Source organism: Ammospiza nelsoni, chromosome 27 (genome assembly GCF_027579445.1).
Source record: "Ammospiza nelsoni isolate bAmmNel1 chromosome 27, bAmmNel1.pri, whole genome shotgun sequence".
Lineage (NCBI taxonomy): Eukaryota > Metazoa > Chordata > Aves > Passeriformes > Passerellidae > Ammospiza > Ammospiza nelsoni.
Genome location: NC_080659.1, coordinates 4,831,649 through 4,849,675, shown reverse-complemented (window position 1 = coordinate 4,849,675; position 18,027 = coordinate 4,831,649). Strand labels below are relative to the sequence as shown.

The 18,027-nt window shown below is 40.1% G+C and overlaps 1 protein-coding gene across 2 annotated transcripts in view; it reads right to left on the bottom strand.

Annotated features, from left to right (window-relative positions):
* Window positions 1-388: 388 nt before the first annotated feature.
* The window catches only part of EPS15L1 (epidermal growth factor receptor pathway substrate 15 like 1), a 41,194-nt gene continuing 23,555 nt past the window's right edge, over window positions 389-18,027 (bottom strand). For both annotated transcript variants that reach the window (XM_059489618.1, XM_059489619.1), the window contains 2 exons: window positions 5,264-5,469; window positions 389-815 (listed from right to left, as the gene is read on the bottom strand). In XM_059489618.1, the coding sequence (XP_059345601.1) occupies window positions 669-815; window positions 5,264-5,469 (353 nt within the window). In that variant the 3' untranslated portion in view covers window positions 389-668. The remainder of the gene's footprint in view (window positions 816-5,263; window positions 5,470-18,027) is intronic.

The window sequence follows — 18,027 nt, the reverse complement described above, 5'->3', positions numbered from 1 at the left end:
TATAATTATTAAAACTCAATGCAAACAAAAGTTTAAATTAGAAGAACTACTAATTTCTAGAGTCTTCAAATTTGTACTGTTTTACAGAGTTCACTGTATCCATCGTATATCAATTGTCAGATTCTTTTGCTAAAGACACAACTTCTGGATAAAAATACCAATGAATTTATGCTTTGACATAGATGATGGAGAAGAAGTACTGATTAGCCTACCATGAATTATTAAATAAATGTGACAAGTGAAAGCTAATTCTATAAATATTCTCTTTTTTATGACATTTTCTTTTAAATCCATACTGCAGCCTCAAAGATCTAGTGGAATTCAGGTTATTAAAAAAAAAAAAAAAAAAAAAAACAGATTGACAAGCTGCAGTTTACTCTATGCAACATTTGTGTTTCAGATAAAGAAACTTTCAGTACCTTAGGATTACACATTAAATTTCTTACAAGCAATAAATTTGATCTAGAACATATAATACAGCTTATACAGTGATTCCTGCAGGTTATGCACTTGGAGAAGCCACACAGTCAGACACAACCAGCCCAGTCCTGTTTAGATCCGAAGGTGACTTAAATCATTCTCACAAATATAAACCAAGGATTTAGTATTTTTATAAAAGCTTTGTTCCAAGGTTTCTCTCTTGAACAGGGTGGAGGCCAAGACCCTCTTTAAGAGTTTGGCATGTCAGCCTTACTGAGTGCAATGGCCAACTCAAGGTCTTCTTGCTCTTGTCTCCTCAACCGAGCCAGTCTTTCCTGCTCTGCTTTTTCACTCTCTCTCTTCGCCCAGGCCAGCTGCTGTTCCTCATTTCCAAACTACAAAACGAAAATGGAAAATGAATTAATAAAGTCACCAACCAGCTCGAAGAAATTATGCAAAAAAAAAAAAAAAAAACCCACAAAGAATCAGACTTATTGAATATGCAGCTCAACTACACCAGGCTGTCTCAGGGCAGTTCTAAATTGACATAGGAATTCACTCACTGGTGTCCTCAATTCATCCTTTATTTCCTTAATTTCTTCCTCCTTTGATTTATTTCCTTAATTCCTCTCTCCTTTCCTTCTTTAGTTTATTTCCTTAGTTATCTCCTCCTCCCACCTGGAAATTAACCCCCATGGGATGCAAGTCCCTGCAACTGTGGCTCAGCTGGCTATGAAAACTAACAAAAAAAACCTCCAGAAGCACAAAAAAAGGAAGTTAATGGTTTGGAAGCACAGCAACTACAGCCATTTCTAAGAATAAATAGCTGGTAAAGCTAATAGTTATTTATTCTTGTGCAACTGCACAACAGAGTTTTATTGTGGAGGTTCCTGCTGCTGACATGTGGGAAGTTTCATCACCAAATCAAAAGTTACCCAAAGTACTTCTGCTGCTGTTCATAAAGAGTTTCACCAGTAAGAAATAATGTGAGAGAATCCAATTTACTCCAGCAGAGAACACTAAGAAAATATCACATTTTATAACATTCAGCTCCTAAACCTGTTTGGGCTCCCCCAAACACAAGTGCAATGCAGCAGAACTTGTCCAAACTGATATTTCCAAGCTGATATTCTAGTATTTACCACTGAAGGATGCAAAAGTTTGCTTGTTTGAACAAAATCTGAAATTTTTTAATTGAAATCATAGCAATTTCTAACTCAAACATAATCTGTTCCCAGCTAATTTTAGCATTTGCTGAGGAGGAGGAGGATGGGAACAGCTGCATGCAAATGTTTGCATTAAAGCCACTTCTAAAATCTGTTTTTTGGGTTGTTTTGGGGATTTTTTTTCTCTCTGTGTGTGCAGGAAAACATATTATTTGAGGGGTTTTTGAGGAGAAAAATTCCAGCTGGATGAATACTGCAGAAATTCCTTGTGGGCCAGGACACCGTGACTGAGCACAGCCTGCTGCAGCTACACCTGCCTAGACCAACCTGAAATATTGAAAATTTGTGTTAAAATGCAAACTTCAGTGCTAAACCCTGCCTAGCTGCACAAACACTGTAATGGTCCCAACCCAGCCTCCTCCTCCACTCTGCAGTGTATCTGTAATTTCTATTTTTTATATATTTTGAAATAAATCCGCCTATTTGAGTTTCTTTTAACCCAAACCCAATTCTCATTTACTCAGAATTTAATTATGCATCTGGATGCCCATCATTCTTCATTTTTTTTCTCCCATTATGACTTTAGAGATGATTTGATGCAAAAATACCCCACTTTTCTTCATGCAATATCTCTGCTTCCATTGCTATAAAAATTTAGATGAGAATCTTTGCATTTGATGTTACTGAAATACAATAGAAGTGTAACACCTTTTGAGATTTTAATTTTAAAATGGAGAGATCTTTCTACACTCCTCATTTAAATAATGTCAGCTGATAGCTAAGATTAAAAAGCTCATTAAGATTTTAAATAGATTATTTTTTTCAAGGTAAAGACAGATATAAATGGAAGCAGGAATCCTCTGCTTAGTCCAGGAATTGAGGCAGATCCAGCAGCTGGGATGGAAAATGAGTGGTTACTATTTTCAGAAATATAAGACACTTTAGTCAAACTATTTGGGATATTTTTTTAATGTTGAGAAACCAGTTTTACTTCTACGGCTTCCATTCTAGGATAAGGCTTCCAAAGTTTATGAGAGTCCCAATTATAACTTGTTTATTGGACACAAGTTGTATTTTTGCAGTTAAAAGTGCTGAGTGGAAAAAGAAAAAGGAAAAAATAGGCAAGTGATTCATTGGAAACAAATCTGGATGTGCCTTATTACAAGTGGTTGGCACAAAGTACAATTTTCAGGAGATAACTCTCACCATTGAGTAGTGAAATAAATACAGAACAGTTCATTAATGCTACAGATTCTTGCACAGATTGTCTGTAAAAAGGTAATTTACAGGTAATTTAATACAATAACAATCTTTTGCATATGTCCAGGTTTCAACAAGTCTATAAATAGATGTCACATGTGTAATTACATTAAATCTTTCCTTTTCTTTTTCAGATGTACAATCAGACCCAAGGCATAGATGAAACCAACTGCAGCAAGAATAATCAAATCACAAAAACTCCACTGATTTGTGTGTACTGGATTTCCAGCTTAGTGCTAAGTGTTCTGTTTCTTGGCAAAAAGAAAAAAAGGTTTTTCTTGCTCTGTAAACTGCAGCTGGAACCCAGAAATACCTGAAATCTGAGCTACCAAAAGAGTGTTTTGTTCCAATGAATCATATTTAATGACAGCAACAAAGTTAAGGATGCAATGAAAATGTACATAAACTCTGGGTGCATGGATTTGCCAGTGTGTCAAAAAAGCAGCAGATTTTCCTACTAAAATTTAATGAAGCTTCTCATGTTCTTTCTTGGAACAGTCAAGGATTTCAATTAAAAATCAGGTTGTTTGGTTATTCAGTTCTACATGAATCTGTTCTCAGATCCCATGGATTCAAAGTAGGTGTCAAAAACCTTCTGTAAGAAAAACTGACTTTCATTTCCATTATGAACAAAGTTTCCCAACCATGAGGCAAAGAGAAGCTCAATATTCTCAATCATTTCAAGGTAACTGGCACATTTAAAATACTGTGCAGAAGGATTAGGAATTGTCAAGTGTAGCAGCATAATTGTGTCATAGAAAAGGAAAAAAAAACCACATGAACTGAGGAGAAAGGGGATCAAATCTGTATTTTCAGTCAAATTCAGTCAAAATTTCTTTTCTTTCTCCTAAAGGAGGAGAAATTAATTCAGAAAACTGATTTTAAATTTATTTCATTTGATGAAATGCCATTTAGCAGGAATTATTAAGTGGCTACTGCTCATTATCTCATTTTTCCTACTTGTTCCTTATCTTCTAAAGTTAATCTGAGCTGAGAACGTGATGGCACAGCAAATTTGACCCTGGAGCACCCACTAGGATTGGGATCAGAGATTTTGGTTAATCATTTGATACAATCACTCAGAGGAAACCACGTTTTAAGAAATAGAGTCTGGAAAGTAAGATGACAACTGGGTAAGAGTCATTCCATTCCATCATTTGTCTTTGATTGCAGGAAGAAATTAGATGTTGTTGAAGAAACTTCAGATAAAGCAGGTTTTGTGTCTTATTTTTATTAAGAATGTCACCAGTTTGTATACAATCAGAATTTAACTGTGCAAATCCAACTAGCTGTGGTCAAAAACATACAACAAATCTTGAACTTGGACGTTTCAAAAGTGATAAATTAAAGCCCTGAGGCCAACTAAAGTCTGCACAGATGACCTCAGCTAACAATATCAAATAGGAAAAGTGATACACATTTAATATTAAATAATAACTAGGAAAAAAAAAAAAAACTCAAAACATTAAAAAGAAACAACCTGAAAGGTTCAGCTTAAATATCTCCCCTTGCTGAACACTGCCCTGTGTCCAGCAGAGTTAAGGAACAAAGTAAGTTCAATTTTACTGCGTGGCAACATGAGAAAACAAAAATGTGAAAGGACGAGGAAGGCTGAGGCTGTGGATGGAACAGATTCTATCCACTTTTGGAAGCAATAAGAACCACACCAGCACTGCATTCACAATGGTTCCCAATTCCAGCACTAAAACCAAAGGCAGGCTTTGGAAGCCCCGGTATTTTTAATTGAATGGGGACCTGGCTTGGTTTTCAAACCTTCTGGGACTGTCTTCTGGAGTGCAGTGTGGACCTTTCTACCTTGGTTCTACAAAACCATTTTGTTTTCTCTGTCTTTTCTACAACATCAGTAACAGGAACAAAATTCAACAGCTAAATTTTCAATTTCTGTCTCAATTTCTGTGTCTCTCTATTGACCACATTCCATCATATACAGCAAATGTCAGAATTTTCTCCACAAACAGTTACAAGTACTTATCAGAAACTTTCTCTTCAAGGATTTGCTTCTCAGGATATGGTGAAATTGCTAGAGAAATGTTCAATATCAATTGGTTTTGAGTCTTTACATCAGTGGCTCCCAAAAATCCATTTACAAAATAGCCTCCATGCAACAAAAACAATACACAGATTCTGCTACAAAGAATTTGAGAGTAAAGGCACACTGTACTAAAATAATTTAAATGCAAGTAAACCCTTGAAAATTTAGTAGGAAAACTTCTTTTTTATTGAAATAACGCCTTTTTATTACAGAAATATTAATACAAAAACAATGAGGACAGCATGAAGGTACTGAGAGACAGAAGCCAGGGAACAGTAGGTTTGCAGGTAAGACAAAAACCCAACAGAGATTGCTGCAAGCAGAGCAGAAAGTGGTTTGCTCAGAGACAAGGAACTTAACTTACAGAGCTGAAGTCTGCAAACCCCAAGGAAGAGTCTTTAGAAGTTTTACTTGAAGAGGAGGGAGCAAATGGATCTTTTCCACTAAATGGGTCCCCAAACCCCTTTTTACTTTGAAACAGGTCACTGCTGTCAGCCCCAAATGGCTGGAATGGATCATGGGGCTTGGGAAAATCTGCAGACCCAAGGTGGCTTACAGGAGTACTTTTACCTGGAAAGTTTAGGAAAACAAAAAAACAAAAAAAAAAAAAGGAGAAAAAGAGAAGTTACTTACCATGGACAATGCAAAGCCCTGAAATAGGAAACTGTACTGATAAACTTAAGCATCATCCATCCTCCCTGGGTGGGTGAAAATTTAACCCAATTTAATGGTATTCATTTCTCAGTGCAAATCATCTAAAAGAGTTGTTTTATTTAAGTGGATTTATCTATTTATACATACCAAAATATTAATACCATCAAGATTTTAAATGATGAAACCCATCATAAAGACATTTGGTCAGAAAAAAATTGGCAAGTATGACTTTGATTTTCCAGGATTAGAGATATTTTAAATTTAAGCTTGATATTATATAGGAGATAAAATTAAAAACCATGTATCTCTAAAGATAAGTAAGGTTAAATAGGATTAAAGAGTAACTTAGCTGTCACTTTACAGAATGCCTGCATTCTGCTTTTTTTCCTGGAATTGGTTCATCCTTCTACCACCATGTACACAAAGAAAAGGAGGCAAATTCACCTCTCTCTGGGGTGTTTGCTCCACAACCCACCTTTTGTAGGTGACTGTTCTTATATTCCACCCCAACAACAAATGACATCACAGGAATTATTGTGTTTGCTCATAAATATTATGTGTATACTTAATTTGTTGCAATACTTACAACTTTCTGCATAAAAACCTGAATTTCATACATTATTTGTAGCAATAGAGCTGCTTTGAAATATCCAATTATTTGAACTATAATTCAATAGGAATCTTATCATTCATTCCCATTATGAGATACATACTAGGAAAGCACAGAGAAATGGAATCAAACCCCAAATTTCAGAGTGTTCTTGGCACATCTAAGTCATAGCCTGGGAGCTTTTCAGAAAGTACTTTGGTACGTGCTCATGAACTTCAGAATATATGCTCAGATGTGTGGAAACACTTTTATCAAAGGGAAATAAAGATCAGCAAACTTGCACTGAATAAATGATCTATCCAGTAACTTCCAGTAAATCCCAGCTCAGTCTCTCCTGCCCCAGGGCCAGCCAAAAGCCAAAATCCATCCTCCCTTGTACTCAGCTGGCCTCTATTCCCCAAAGTCAGAGGCACTGTGGGCAGAGAGCTGAGGGAATTGGGAATCCAGGGAGCTGAGGAAATCAGGTTTACATGGAACTGAGAGAATCGGGTTTACATGGAACTGAGAGAATTTGGTATCACAAGAACTGAGGGAATCAGGTTTACAAGGAGCTGAGGGAATCAGGTTTACATGGAGCTGAAGGAATTGGGTATCCAGGGAACTGAGGGCATCAGGTTTACAAGGAGCTGAGGGAATTGGGTATCCAGGGAACTGAGGGCATCAGGTTTACAAGGAGCTGAGGGAATTGGGTATCCCAGAACTGAGGGCATCAGGTATCCCAGAACTGAGGGAATCAGGTTTACAAGGAGCTGAGGGAATTGGGTAGCCCAGAACTGAGGAAATCAGGTTTACAAGGAGCTGAAGGAATTGGGTATCCAGGGAACTGAGGGAATCAGGCTTACATGGAGCTGAGGGAATCAGGTTTACATGGAACAGAGAGAATTTGGTATCCCAGAACTGAGGGAATCAAGTTTACAAGGAGCTGAGGGAATTGGGTATCCCAGAACTGAGGAAATCAGGTTTACATGGAACTGAAGGAACTGGGTATCCAGGGAACTGAGGGAATCAGGTGTACACGGAACTGAGGAAATCAGGTTTACATGGAGCAGAGGGAATCACACAGACTCTCATTAGTGCCAACATCACACTCAGGTGCAATATTTGCACCACTGGCAGGCACTGAGCTGCATGCAAAGTGGGAAGCAAGCAAGTCCCCAGCTGAACAAGCAGACAGAGAGAAACATGGAAAACAAGGCACGTGCAGTAGGAGATAGAAGTGGGTTTGTTTAGTCCTGACAGTGTTTGAGGGGAACTTGATCGTAGTCCTGCAAGTCTTCCATCAGGAAAAAGGTGAATGGATTTAGACTGGACCAAAAGAGATTCACATCAGAAAATCCACAACATTTTAAAAACTTAAGGATACTCCAGACTACACAGGGAACTTATAACATTCATAGAACACCCTGAGTTGGGAGAGACCCTCAGGGATCATCCAGTCCAACCCCTGGCCCTGCACAACCACCACAACAATCCCACCCTGTGTCTGAGAGTGTTGTCCAAATGCTCCTTGAGCCCTGGCAGCCTTGGGGCCATGCCCATTGCTCTGGGAGACATTCTATCAACACATCCACGAGGTTTGAGAAAGTTTCTAGAAATAACACTGGTTCAGCTGCCTTGAAGCTGGAAGATAAAGGAGATCTGTTAAAGCTCTGTTTTTCAAGGTTCAGTACATGGATAACATCTGACACGTGGGTCTGCAGATCCCCATGGATCCGTGTGGCTCATAAAGAGAGGCGGATCAGGGCAATGCTTTGTCCTTCATGGAAGGAAGTGACAGTCTGTACATGAAATTGTTCTCCTCACAAGCACAGACCCTCCCTCACCCCACCTGCCCTTCCACAGGGCACCTTTTGCTGTCTGGAATGGCGTGTTTCACTTCCATCCTGCCCATCCTGGTGGCCTCCAGGTCTCACCACTGCCACTGCCATCCCATGCCAGGGGACGTGCGAGCCTGGCAAGGGATGAGCAGCTCAGCATTTTGTATGTATTGCTCCACAGAAAAGAGCAACTTATTTTAACTTGTTTTAAATTTGAGTCATAGAATTCCAGAATGGTTTGGGTTGGAAGGTTCCTTAAAGTTCATCCAGTTTTAACCCCCTGCCATGGGCAGGGACATCTACTAGATTGGGCTGCTCCAAGCTCCATCCAAACTGGCCTTGGAGAACTACAAAGAGAATTAAAGTATCTGCATTTCCAACTTTTGGTCAAGGCAAAACAAGAGCCCTCTAGGTTATTTCCCCATCCTCTATTGCCATTTACCAGCAATGAAATTCCCCCTCATACCTCACCCTGTATTGCCCAAAATCAATTTGGATTGATGGAGGTAAAACTGACCCATTTTGAGCTGCTTTTTGTCTTAGGTTAAATCTTCTGCTAGCGAAACCACTTTGTGGAATTGGTGACTGTTAACACAAATGCTGGGTTTGCAACGTATTTGTTCAGCAAGACTGGTTTTTCTGGGTGGCCTGTTTAAGGTTTTTGCACAAAGCTCTGGGTGGTTTTGAACCTGCACAGAGCATCAGGGTTTCTTGTGCTTCATCTTCACAAAAGATCACAAAGAATTACTTTGTTGTAGAGGAAATGTCACCATATAATGAGAGTTACTGCTAATGATATTGAAAGCTTTCATTTTACACGCTGAGTGCCATTTTCTTCAGATTTTTAGATGTTAAAGAATAGAATAGGGTGGTAATTTTTCTATTAAAAAAAAAAGTGAGAGGGAAACCCTTATGCAATCAGGCTTATTTTTGCAGAGCAATTTTAAGGGCAGCACCTACTCTGAATACATCAACCACAAGGTTGATGATCCATGATGACCATCAAGTCCAACTCCAAGCCCAAATCTCTCTTTTAGTGCCTTTTCTATGTTGTTCACAGCTCACATTATCCTGCCACACTCTGCAAACATGGTTTTGAAGCCTGGCAGAAGTTTGGTTCAGTTAGATGTTCAAATTTACTCATTTATTAGCCACAAATTAGTAAGACCAACACCAGCATTATCTTTCTGATGTCTTTGCTGACTTACAAATATAAGTGGCCCATCTTAACTACACCAAGATTTTTGCAGTCCCATGTTTAGTGTGTCAAGAATGTGGGTATGGGCTTTCCACAACATAAAGCAAAAGTACCCAAACCACAGTTTGAGTTACCACCTCTACTGATGGACATTGGTAAAACTGCAATACTGCAAAATATAGTCATAACCTAGATTGCATTAATCTTCCATTTACTGGAAAATGTTGCATTTGTACATGACTCTGCTCATCGTTCTGAGGTATGGCAGGCAAACAGTTGTAACCCTTATTTGATTTTTCTGCTAATAGTTTCAGGGGAAAAGAAGTTCAGAAAAAAGCAAAACAGGTCCTATTCTGAAACCACAGCAGTTTCAGCAGTTACCCAAGTGGTGCACCCAAACCACACCGAGGACTCACTTCAGCAAAAAGAGATGATGAACAAAATGGTTTACCACAGCAAGTGCTGTTACTTAGAGTGAACTCCACCCATACAAAGGGCTTATCTAATTTCATACCCCACAGCAAACTTGATTTTGGAGGGCTGAGATCTATATTTCAAAGCAAATATAACCTCACTGGTAGGATACAAACACAAAATTTGTCTTGTTGAATTACAAGGTATTGACAACGAAGTGAAATATTTAGAACTGTCTCAATATTCTATGTTTCAATGCTGGGCCCGACTTTCTGCTTAGAAGAGTATCTTGCTAAATGGTGAGAAGCAGCATTTTTCCTGGCTTTGAAGCCTAGATGGATCAAGCTCATGGGCAAACAGGAGAGAGTGGAAATGACACAACTTTATACTTTCACTAAATAAGGGCTCATTTCCAGGATACTTTCTAAACTGAAAAATGGCCTTTAAGGAGTCAGAGTTGTGTTGCAGAGGATAAGGAGTGATAAGGTAAGTCCATACCTGTGATTATACCTGAGCATATAATCCCAGGACTTCCACCTCTCCTGTTTTTTCACATGGCAGAGGAAGCCTCAGGTGCCTCCCTGCACATCTTTCTCTTGGCAGTTTACCAAATTTACATCTCATTCCCAACTTACTCAGCATGATTTCCACCATCCTGTTAAGATTATCCAGCTCCTCCAGTGATGCACAGTAAAATCTTCAGAAACTGAACTCACAGAAAAAATGATTGCTAGTTTCAAACTTTGCCTGAAGGTTAATTACATTAAACTAAATTTTCTACAGAATACTTGGAGGTCTTTGTCTTCAACAGGGGCTACTGCAAACTCAACTATTTGATGATGTTCTTTGCAAAAAACCACAACATGTTTTTTGTAACAGAAGGGAGAGGTTTTCCCTTGCAAAACCCCCTCAGAACTGTTTTTGCTTGATATTTGCAAAGTCTGCACCTTGAGTTCACCGAAAACTTCTGCTTAAGGGAAACATTCTGGCAATCTACAAACTTCTTGAAAGGTGAGAAATCGTTACAATGCTCAGCCCAACAACCTGCTCTGAAACAGCTTCTGGACAACCTCTTTCAACCATCAGTACTGAAATATCTTTACTCTGAGAGGCCAGCATAAACAAGAGAATCAAAGCGTGAATGGAATTTTTAGCTTGTGGCCAGGCAGGTGCTCCACCCGTGAGTCATTTATCCTACACAACAAGGGATGCCTGTGCTCTCTAATGTAACTGTCAGGTCTTCTAGAAGTCATGAAAAACAAAAAAACTTTTCCTGTCAGTCACAACTTCGAGGCTGATTTTCTCACTCTTGGCTACAGGTGAGGGGGAAAAAATAAAGGTAAACAGGCACCAGGGTACTTGTGAATAATTCTGGGTGCTGAAAAAGTTCTAAGGGAACAGGTGTGTGGCATCATGCACAAATAAACATCCCAGCACTCCTGTCATCTCATGAGTAAAGAACAGAACTCTATACACTGCTCTAGATCAAATGGCTGATACCCACAACTTCAATAAATCCACATAATTTAGAGTTAAATCTAAATTAAATCAAGGGAATTATATTACATTATTGTTTTTTTCTGATTAACACAATCCTTTCTCTTGTTCCTAACTCCTAATTACATCCATTATACCTAACATGGCTTCTTGCTTTTAAAATTTATCTAAGTACATAGAGCAAATATCTACATGGGAACATTCAGACTTTGGCCTGCATTTACAAGGAAGACACTGAACCAATTGTAAAGTCTGAATTTTTATCTAGTTGAGACACTGAAGACACATCTTAGGCAAACAAACTACTAAAACCTATTTATATGTCCAACTCAAAAAGTAGCAAAGATCTAAGCCTTCTTTACCTCACTCAAAGTGTCAACACAAGGTCAATGTGCACTGCCAGTGCTCTTGGGCTGCCTTAAAGATGAGAAATAAGTCTAAAATTGCAAAAAAACAGTCAAACTATAAAATGCCTTTAATTTAGAGAAGTGACACATACAAAAAAGAGCTATATTTATCGTTGGCATGAAGGAGGAGGAAGCATCAAACACAAAGGAAGGGAGCAGCAGAAGCTGCACAAACACTGAGCTGGGTCAGCAGCTGGTTACACACAGAAGGAGCAAGAGGCCTCTGAAATGGTCCCAGGGGTACAAAAGACACCCCCAAAAAATCTAAAATTTTCATTTGAACAATCCTGGTCCAGGGAAACCTAGAACATGTCTGTATATATGTGATTATCTGGGTATCTAATCACTGAAGCTTTGAGGTCAAAGCGCCATCAGAACAGTTCTTTTAGATCCCTCCACAACTGTGTGCACTTGAGTGGGCAAATCCATCTGCAATTTCCCTTGCAAGCTCCCTGCACCACAGGAACAGAATTAAAGATGTTCTGTTGGTAATTTTTCTTGCACTTCTAACTTCTCTGAGTCTGACAACAACCTTCTGCACCCACACTTCAAAGGACAGGCAAAGGATGGCCACCCCAAATCAGGGAATTAGTGTTTCTGTAGGTGATGGATTACAACATTCAGCACAGCTGTAAGTTTGCAGATTGGTTCAATAAACACAATATTAACATCCTGAAGACCTGTTAAGATCTTAAACCCCTGACCCCTTTTCATTTCTTTAAGCTACCTACATGTTCAGATATCATTCATCAGCCAACTGGCAAGATGAAAAGCCAGGAGTTTATCAGCCAGATTTTGCTTGAATCAGCCTTTTCTGTCTTTTTTGGTAGGACAGCAAAATGCATCTAGCAGTCTTGTAATAAGGGATTTAGTGGAATACTGAACCCTAGCACCTTGATTGATTAAATTTATGATCAGCAACATCATTACTATTATTTTGTAGTAATTTCTAGTCACTCAAACACTCTGCAAACCTTTGTGTTTGCACCAAGGTTTGGAGCTCCACAGAACCAGGTCTCTCTGAGGGATCAGTCATGTTTCCTAACCCAAGGTAAGCTACTGTCCCCTATGTTTTTTCAGTATTTTAACATTTCAAAACCGTAACAAGTAATAAAAACACTGTGAGAACAAAACTGAAGCCCTTAACTCAAAAAGGTTGATACAGAGGTGTTAACCACTAACCTCTGAAAAGCCAATATTCAGTTACCATCATAGACCAGAGCTACAAAAAATAAATGGATCACTAAATAAAAGCTGAAGGCTTCTGACAAACTCCCCATGTGCAGCGTGGAATAGTAATTTACCAATGGAATTGATTTTAACACCTGTATTTCAAACAGCAGCTAAGGAACTCCACTAATTTATTTCTTATATAGGATGAATTCAATATGTTATTCCTTTAAATGTACTCAGAGTGGCTGTGGACTCCTCATCCCTGGAATTGGAACAACCTGGTCTAGTGGAAGGTGTTCCTGCCCAAGGCAGGGGGGTTAGAGCTGGATGATCTTTAATGTCCCTTTAATGATCTGAGATTCTATACATTTCAAGTTACACTGTATTTTTCTGCTATTTACATATTGATACCCAAAGAAAAACTCAATTTTTAAAGTTCATTAGCATTTTAAAAGTTCACTATTAATATAATATCCACTGCCTCTATTATTCACTAACATACAATAACAATATAAATGATAACATTTACACAAGCTAAAATATATTTTAATAATAAAAATTCTTAAAATAATTGTGTTTATTAAATAACCATTGTAAGGAAGCAGCACACTGAAATTGAAAAGTGTATTTTCTTCCTGTGTTTTTAGGACTTTTATTCTTTCATAGTTAAAAAGATGAAAACCACTATAAGCAAGCAATAAAAATTGAGGAAAGGTTGAAGGTTTCACACTGCTCTGTGGTGAAGGTTCTTCCACTAATATCACAGGACCCCAGAATGGTTTGAATGGGAAGGATCTTAAAGGCAAGCATGGTGCAAGTGATGGAAACATTGAGGGTGCCACTTTGGAGGTTTCTGGGTGACTTTTGCATGAGAAGCCATTCTGAACCTACTGCCAGCTCTAGGGTTTTCCATGCATCCTGAAATTTGGGTACCTCATCCATCACTCCTGGAATCAGGATGAAGGCAGAATCACATCCATCCAAACTTCTTGATGGCAAAAAATGTTATCTGTGAGCTTCTCCAGCAACCATGTGCACCTGGACCATCATTCGTTGAGCAGGGCCAGTGACACTTGTTTGGAGGATGCCAACCAGCATTGGTGACACCGACTATATCCTGTCATTTCAGTTCCATGCAGGAATACAGAGTGGTGGGTATGGAGCATGGGTCACTGAATGCACCAGCAGCCTTAAAGGCACTAAATTATCTCTCTGGCACTTGGGTGTGTGCTACCTCTCCCTACAGGGATACTCAGTGCTAAAACCCAAGACAATGCAAGGTATCATTGGGATCTGATTGTATCCTACAACTTGGTGTGCCTTGTCCCCTTGGAAGCCAGGTTACACACACTCCTGTTGTGGTGTTAACCTGATGGGGAAGGAACTCTCATGTCTGAAAGGGCACACAAAAGGCAGATTCAGCACCACACAGCTCAATGCCCGTGTCCTCTCCTCACACCCTTAATGTACAGCATCACTAAGGCAGGGCACGACCTGCTCTAACAGGAGGGGCCAAGCTTTGCTCATCCTCCCTGGATAGAGCAGCTTCCTTCAGGAACTCCAGGGCCTGACAAGGAGTCCAGAGCATAGAGAGTAATGTGTCAGATGCTTGTCAGTAGTGGTTAATCTCACTGGTTAACAGCGCTTCAATAACCGCAATGTGGAATGCATGGGGCTGCGCTGAAAGGAAGTGGTAAGGGTGGGGCATAAGCACTAGGTCCCACGATCAAAGCATTTACTTATAACCCAATCACTGACACCCACACAGCAACTTCCTGTACTTTTAAAAAAAAAAAAAATTAAAAAGAAAAAAAAAAAATCTGTTTCTCTCTTTCTGTAATCAACAACTTTTACCTAGAAACTAGTTAGCGGCGAACTCTTGACTGATTTCAATCTGCAGCTCACAGCAGAAAACATAATTTTTAATCTGTGAGAACCTACCAGAGCCATTTTAACTGACAGGTTTCAGTCTACCAGTCCTTTCATATTTTTTTATCCTTAATTACACCAAAGTCCCATAAAGCTTGAGAAGGTGCATAAGAAATATAAAGCAACCAGAAGTTCGGTAGTGCTGAACACCACAGGCAGTGCTCAGCCAGCAAGTAAAATGTCCTTATAAATCTATAAAATTCAGCAATGTTTTAAGGGCGTTTGAGAAAATAATGTGCAGTGGAATGCAGATCCTTGTCACAGGGCACCTTTATTTAAGAATGCTGATACTTTACTATTATTTGCTTTCTGTTTATCACAGCTCGTTACACAAAGCACTGGCATTTCTTCGGTGCTTTTTCAGCATTACTCAAGGTATAACATCAATAAATTTCCAAAATGTTCCACTCTTCTCCAAAGAAACCTGCAAATTCTCCAGTAGCACCTGGTGAACATCAAATTACTCCAGCCAAGTCCTAGGGGAGCCCTAGGAAACCTAATGTCCATTAGGACCTTCATGGAGATTAATACCTTACTGAAGAACATGCACACATTCTCTTGGGAATTTTCATTTGAAGAGTCTTGAGAACTTTTTCTTGGCTGATCTTCCACAACCTAAAGAGAATCTTAAACCATGTATGGGACAGAGATAGTGATGTTCCAAATCTTTTCATGAAACAGTAATTTGGATCTTTGAGGTACACTAGTTCCTAGGTTTGCTCCTTCTAGAACACCTTCCCCTTGCTATTCTCTATTGGGATTAACTGAATTATTAACCTTCCTCCAATTCTCTTTAAAGATTCTCCAAACAGTTATACTGAATAAATACTCAATGAGAGTATTTTACCATAAAACCAAATATGAGATATCTCTTGGCCCAAGCAAGGATCAGATAAGGACTCTGAAACATCTAAAAGATCTTGACAGGCAGGTCAACAATAGAGCAAGAAAAAAAGAAAATTATTTATGATGAACAAAGCTAGCATGAAGCTGAGATTCTACCCAAGATACAAACCTAATTAAATAATCTTGTGATTGTCATCTCCTCTCTTAATCTCATTATTCAAGAAGGGAAAGATATGGATCTCAGGGTGCCTAATCCATGTCACACAATAAGGGTTTTCCCTCTCACAGAGAGCTGTGAACTGAACTACCTGCTAATACACTCAGATCACAGCTGCTCCTCAATGTTCCAGCTGTGGAAAAAACCAAAGAAACCAACCCATTTTCACTTGACAAGCAGAACAGGTCAGGATGTGTAGGACCAGACCTGATGACCCACTGCAATCCTGTTACTGACACCCCCTGCAGCAGCAGAGAAGTTTCTCTACACGCTGTGTGAGGACTGTGTCCAGAACCTGGATATGAGAGCAGCTCCCCTGAACCACAAACTCCTTTTAGAGGTCATTCCAGGTACATCTGAAGGCCTTTTGCTCTGACTATCACTACATGGTAAACACAGGTTGTGTCCAAAGGGCTCCGTTTCAGGACCTGTGCTCGACAACTTCCTCATGAAGGACCTGGATGTGGGACTGGAAGGCAGACTTAAGTAAGTTTGGTGATGACACGTAGTTGGGAGGAGCTGCTGACTCCCTTAAAGGCAGAGATGTGTTGCACAGAGATCTTGACAAAGGAAAGGGCAGGGCAATCCTCAACGTAACATGTCAAGTGCCAGATCCTGCCCCTGTGCCAGGGCAGCCCTGGATGCAGGGACAGACTGGGGAATGAGAGGCTGTGGACCAGCCATGTGGAAAGGGACCAGGGAGTCCTTGGTTGGTGGCAAGTTGGATCTGAGTCACCCGTGTGCCCCAGCAGCCCAAAGTGTCACCATGGAGGGCACCAGGCCTGGCATCACCAGCTCAACAAGAGATGGGATTCTCCTGCTCTGCCCTGGGGCAGCCTCAGCTCCAGTGCTGGGGGCACTTTGGGCACCACGAGATCAGAAGGACCCAAAGCTGTTGGAGAGTGCCCAGAGGAGGCACACGGAGCTGGGGAAGGGCTGAGGAGCAGCTGAGGGCACTTGGCTCGTTCAGCTGCAGCCCAGGAGACTGAGGGGAGGCTCCTCGGGGGCTGCAGCTCCTCCCCAGGGCAGGCACAGGGGCAGGGGCTGAGCTCTGCTCTGGCACAGGGACGGGAGCCCAGCAAGGGCTGCAGCTGTGCCAGGCCTTGGCATGGAGCTCAGGGCAAGGTGCTGGGCACTGCCCAGGCTCCCCAGGGCAGGAGTCACAGCCTAAAGGCTGGCAGAGCTCAAGAAGTGCTTGGACAATGTTTTCAGCCTTTCAGAGGGTGAGGTTGTTGGGGTATCCTGTGCAGGGCCAGCACTTTGGCTCCATGATCATTATGGGTCCCTTCCAAGTCAGGACATGCCATTTTAAGTGTTTTCCTGATCCTGTGCTCAGCTGCAAGGGTTTGCTCTTTGTTTCGATGAAGGAATGAGACTTGATGTCAAACTCCTCATTCATCTGGACAAAAAAAGAGACCCATGGGCAAAGTGAGAACTGTGGCACACTTTGGACCACGACACAGTGCAATCCCTCAATGGGATATCACACAATGTTTGCATGTCACATGCAAAAGCTTCACATAAAGAAAAGCACCAAATCAGGGCTAATCAGGAACAATCACTGGTGGATCCTGTTTAGTTTCCACTATCAAAAGCCTGGGAAATCAGACAGCTTCCAACACTCTGCAAAAGTATTTATATTTTCTACTTGAGTGCAGAGGTTTGAGGACAAGTAAAGTTTCCTTTCAGAGCTTTTTGCACCTGCCTACCAAAATGCAACCAAACCACAAAAGTGTTTTTCAATATTAACCCCCCCCAACAGAAAGAACAGTTTTACTAAAAAGAGTACAAGCATGGAACAGAAAGGCGAATTACAGGTTTGTGTGATAATAATTAGTGTTTATTCATCCTTCAGCAAGATCTTTATCACTTACTTGTTTTTTAATTAAAGAGACCAATAAGAAAGGTAAGAAACAACGGAAGCTTCACGCCTGTTGTTTGTTTGCTGAGGCACTCTAACACACATTTGATGCCCATATCTCTTGCTACAATCACACTATATTACCATATAATTTCTCATGCTTTAAGTAACCACTGAAGATTGCCTTAGTTGTGGAAGGAAGGGAGGAGTAGAACTGCATAAACACACGAGGCTCATTTGCTTTAAAAAAAAAACCTGTTGTTTCCTCCTTAGCCTATTTTATCATAACATTTTTGGTAGAGCGTGGAACCTCACAAATACTGTATCTCCCTAGAAGGGGGGGAAGAGACACACTTAAACCATTTTTAACCAACTGATTAAAGGCTGAGTGCACATGTCTAAATAAAAAACATATTAATACAGCTGAATATTCCCCAAATTCCTCAGTATGCACAAAAGAGGGAATGAGGACACAGACACCCAAAAATCCTCATGTAGGTGAGTC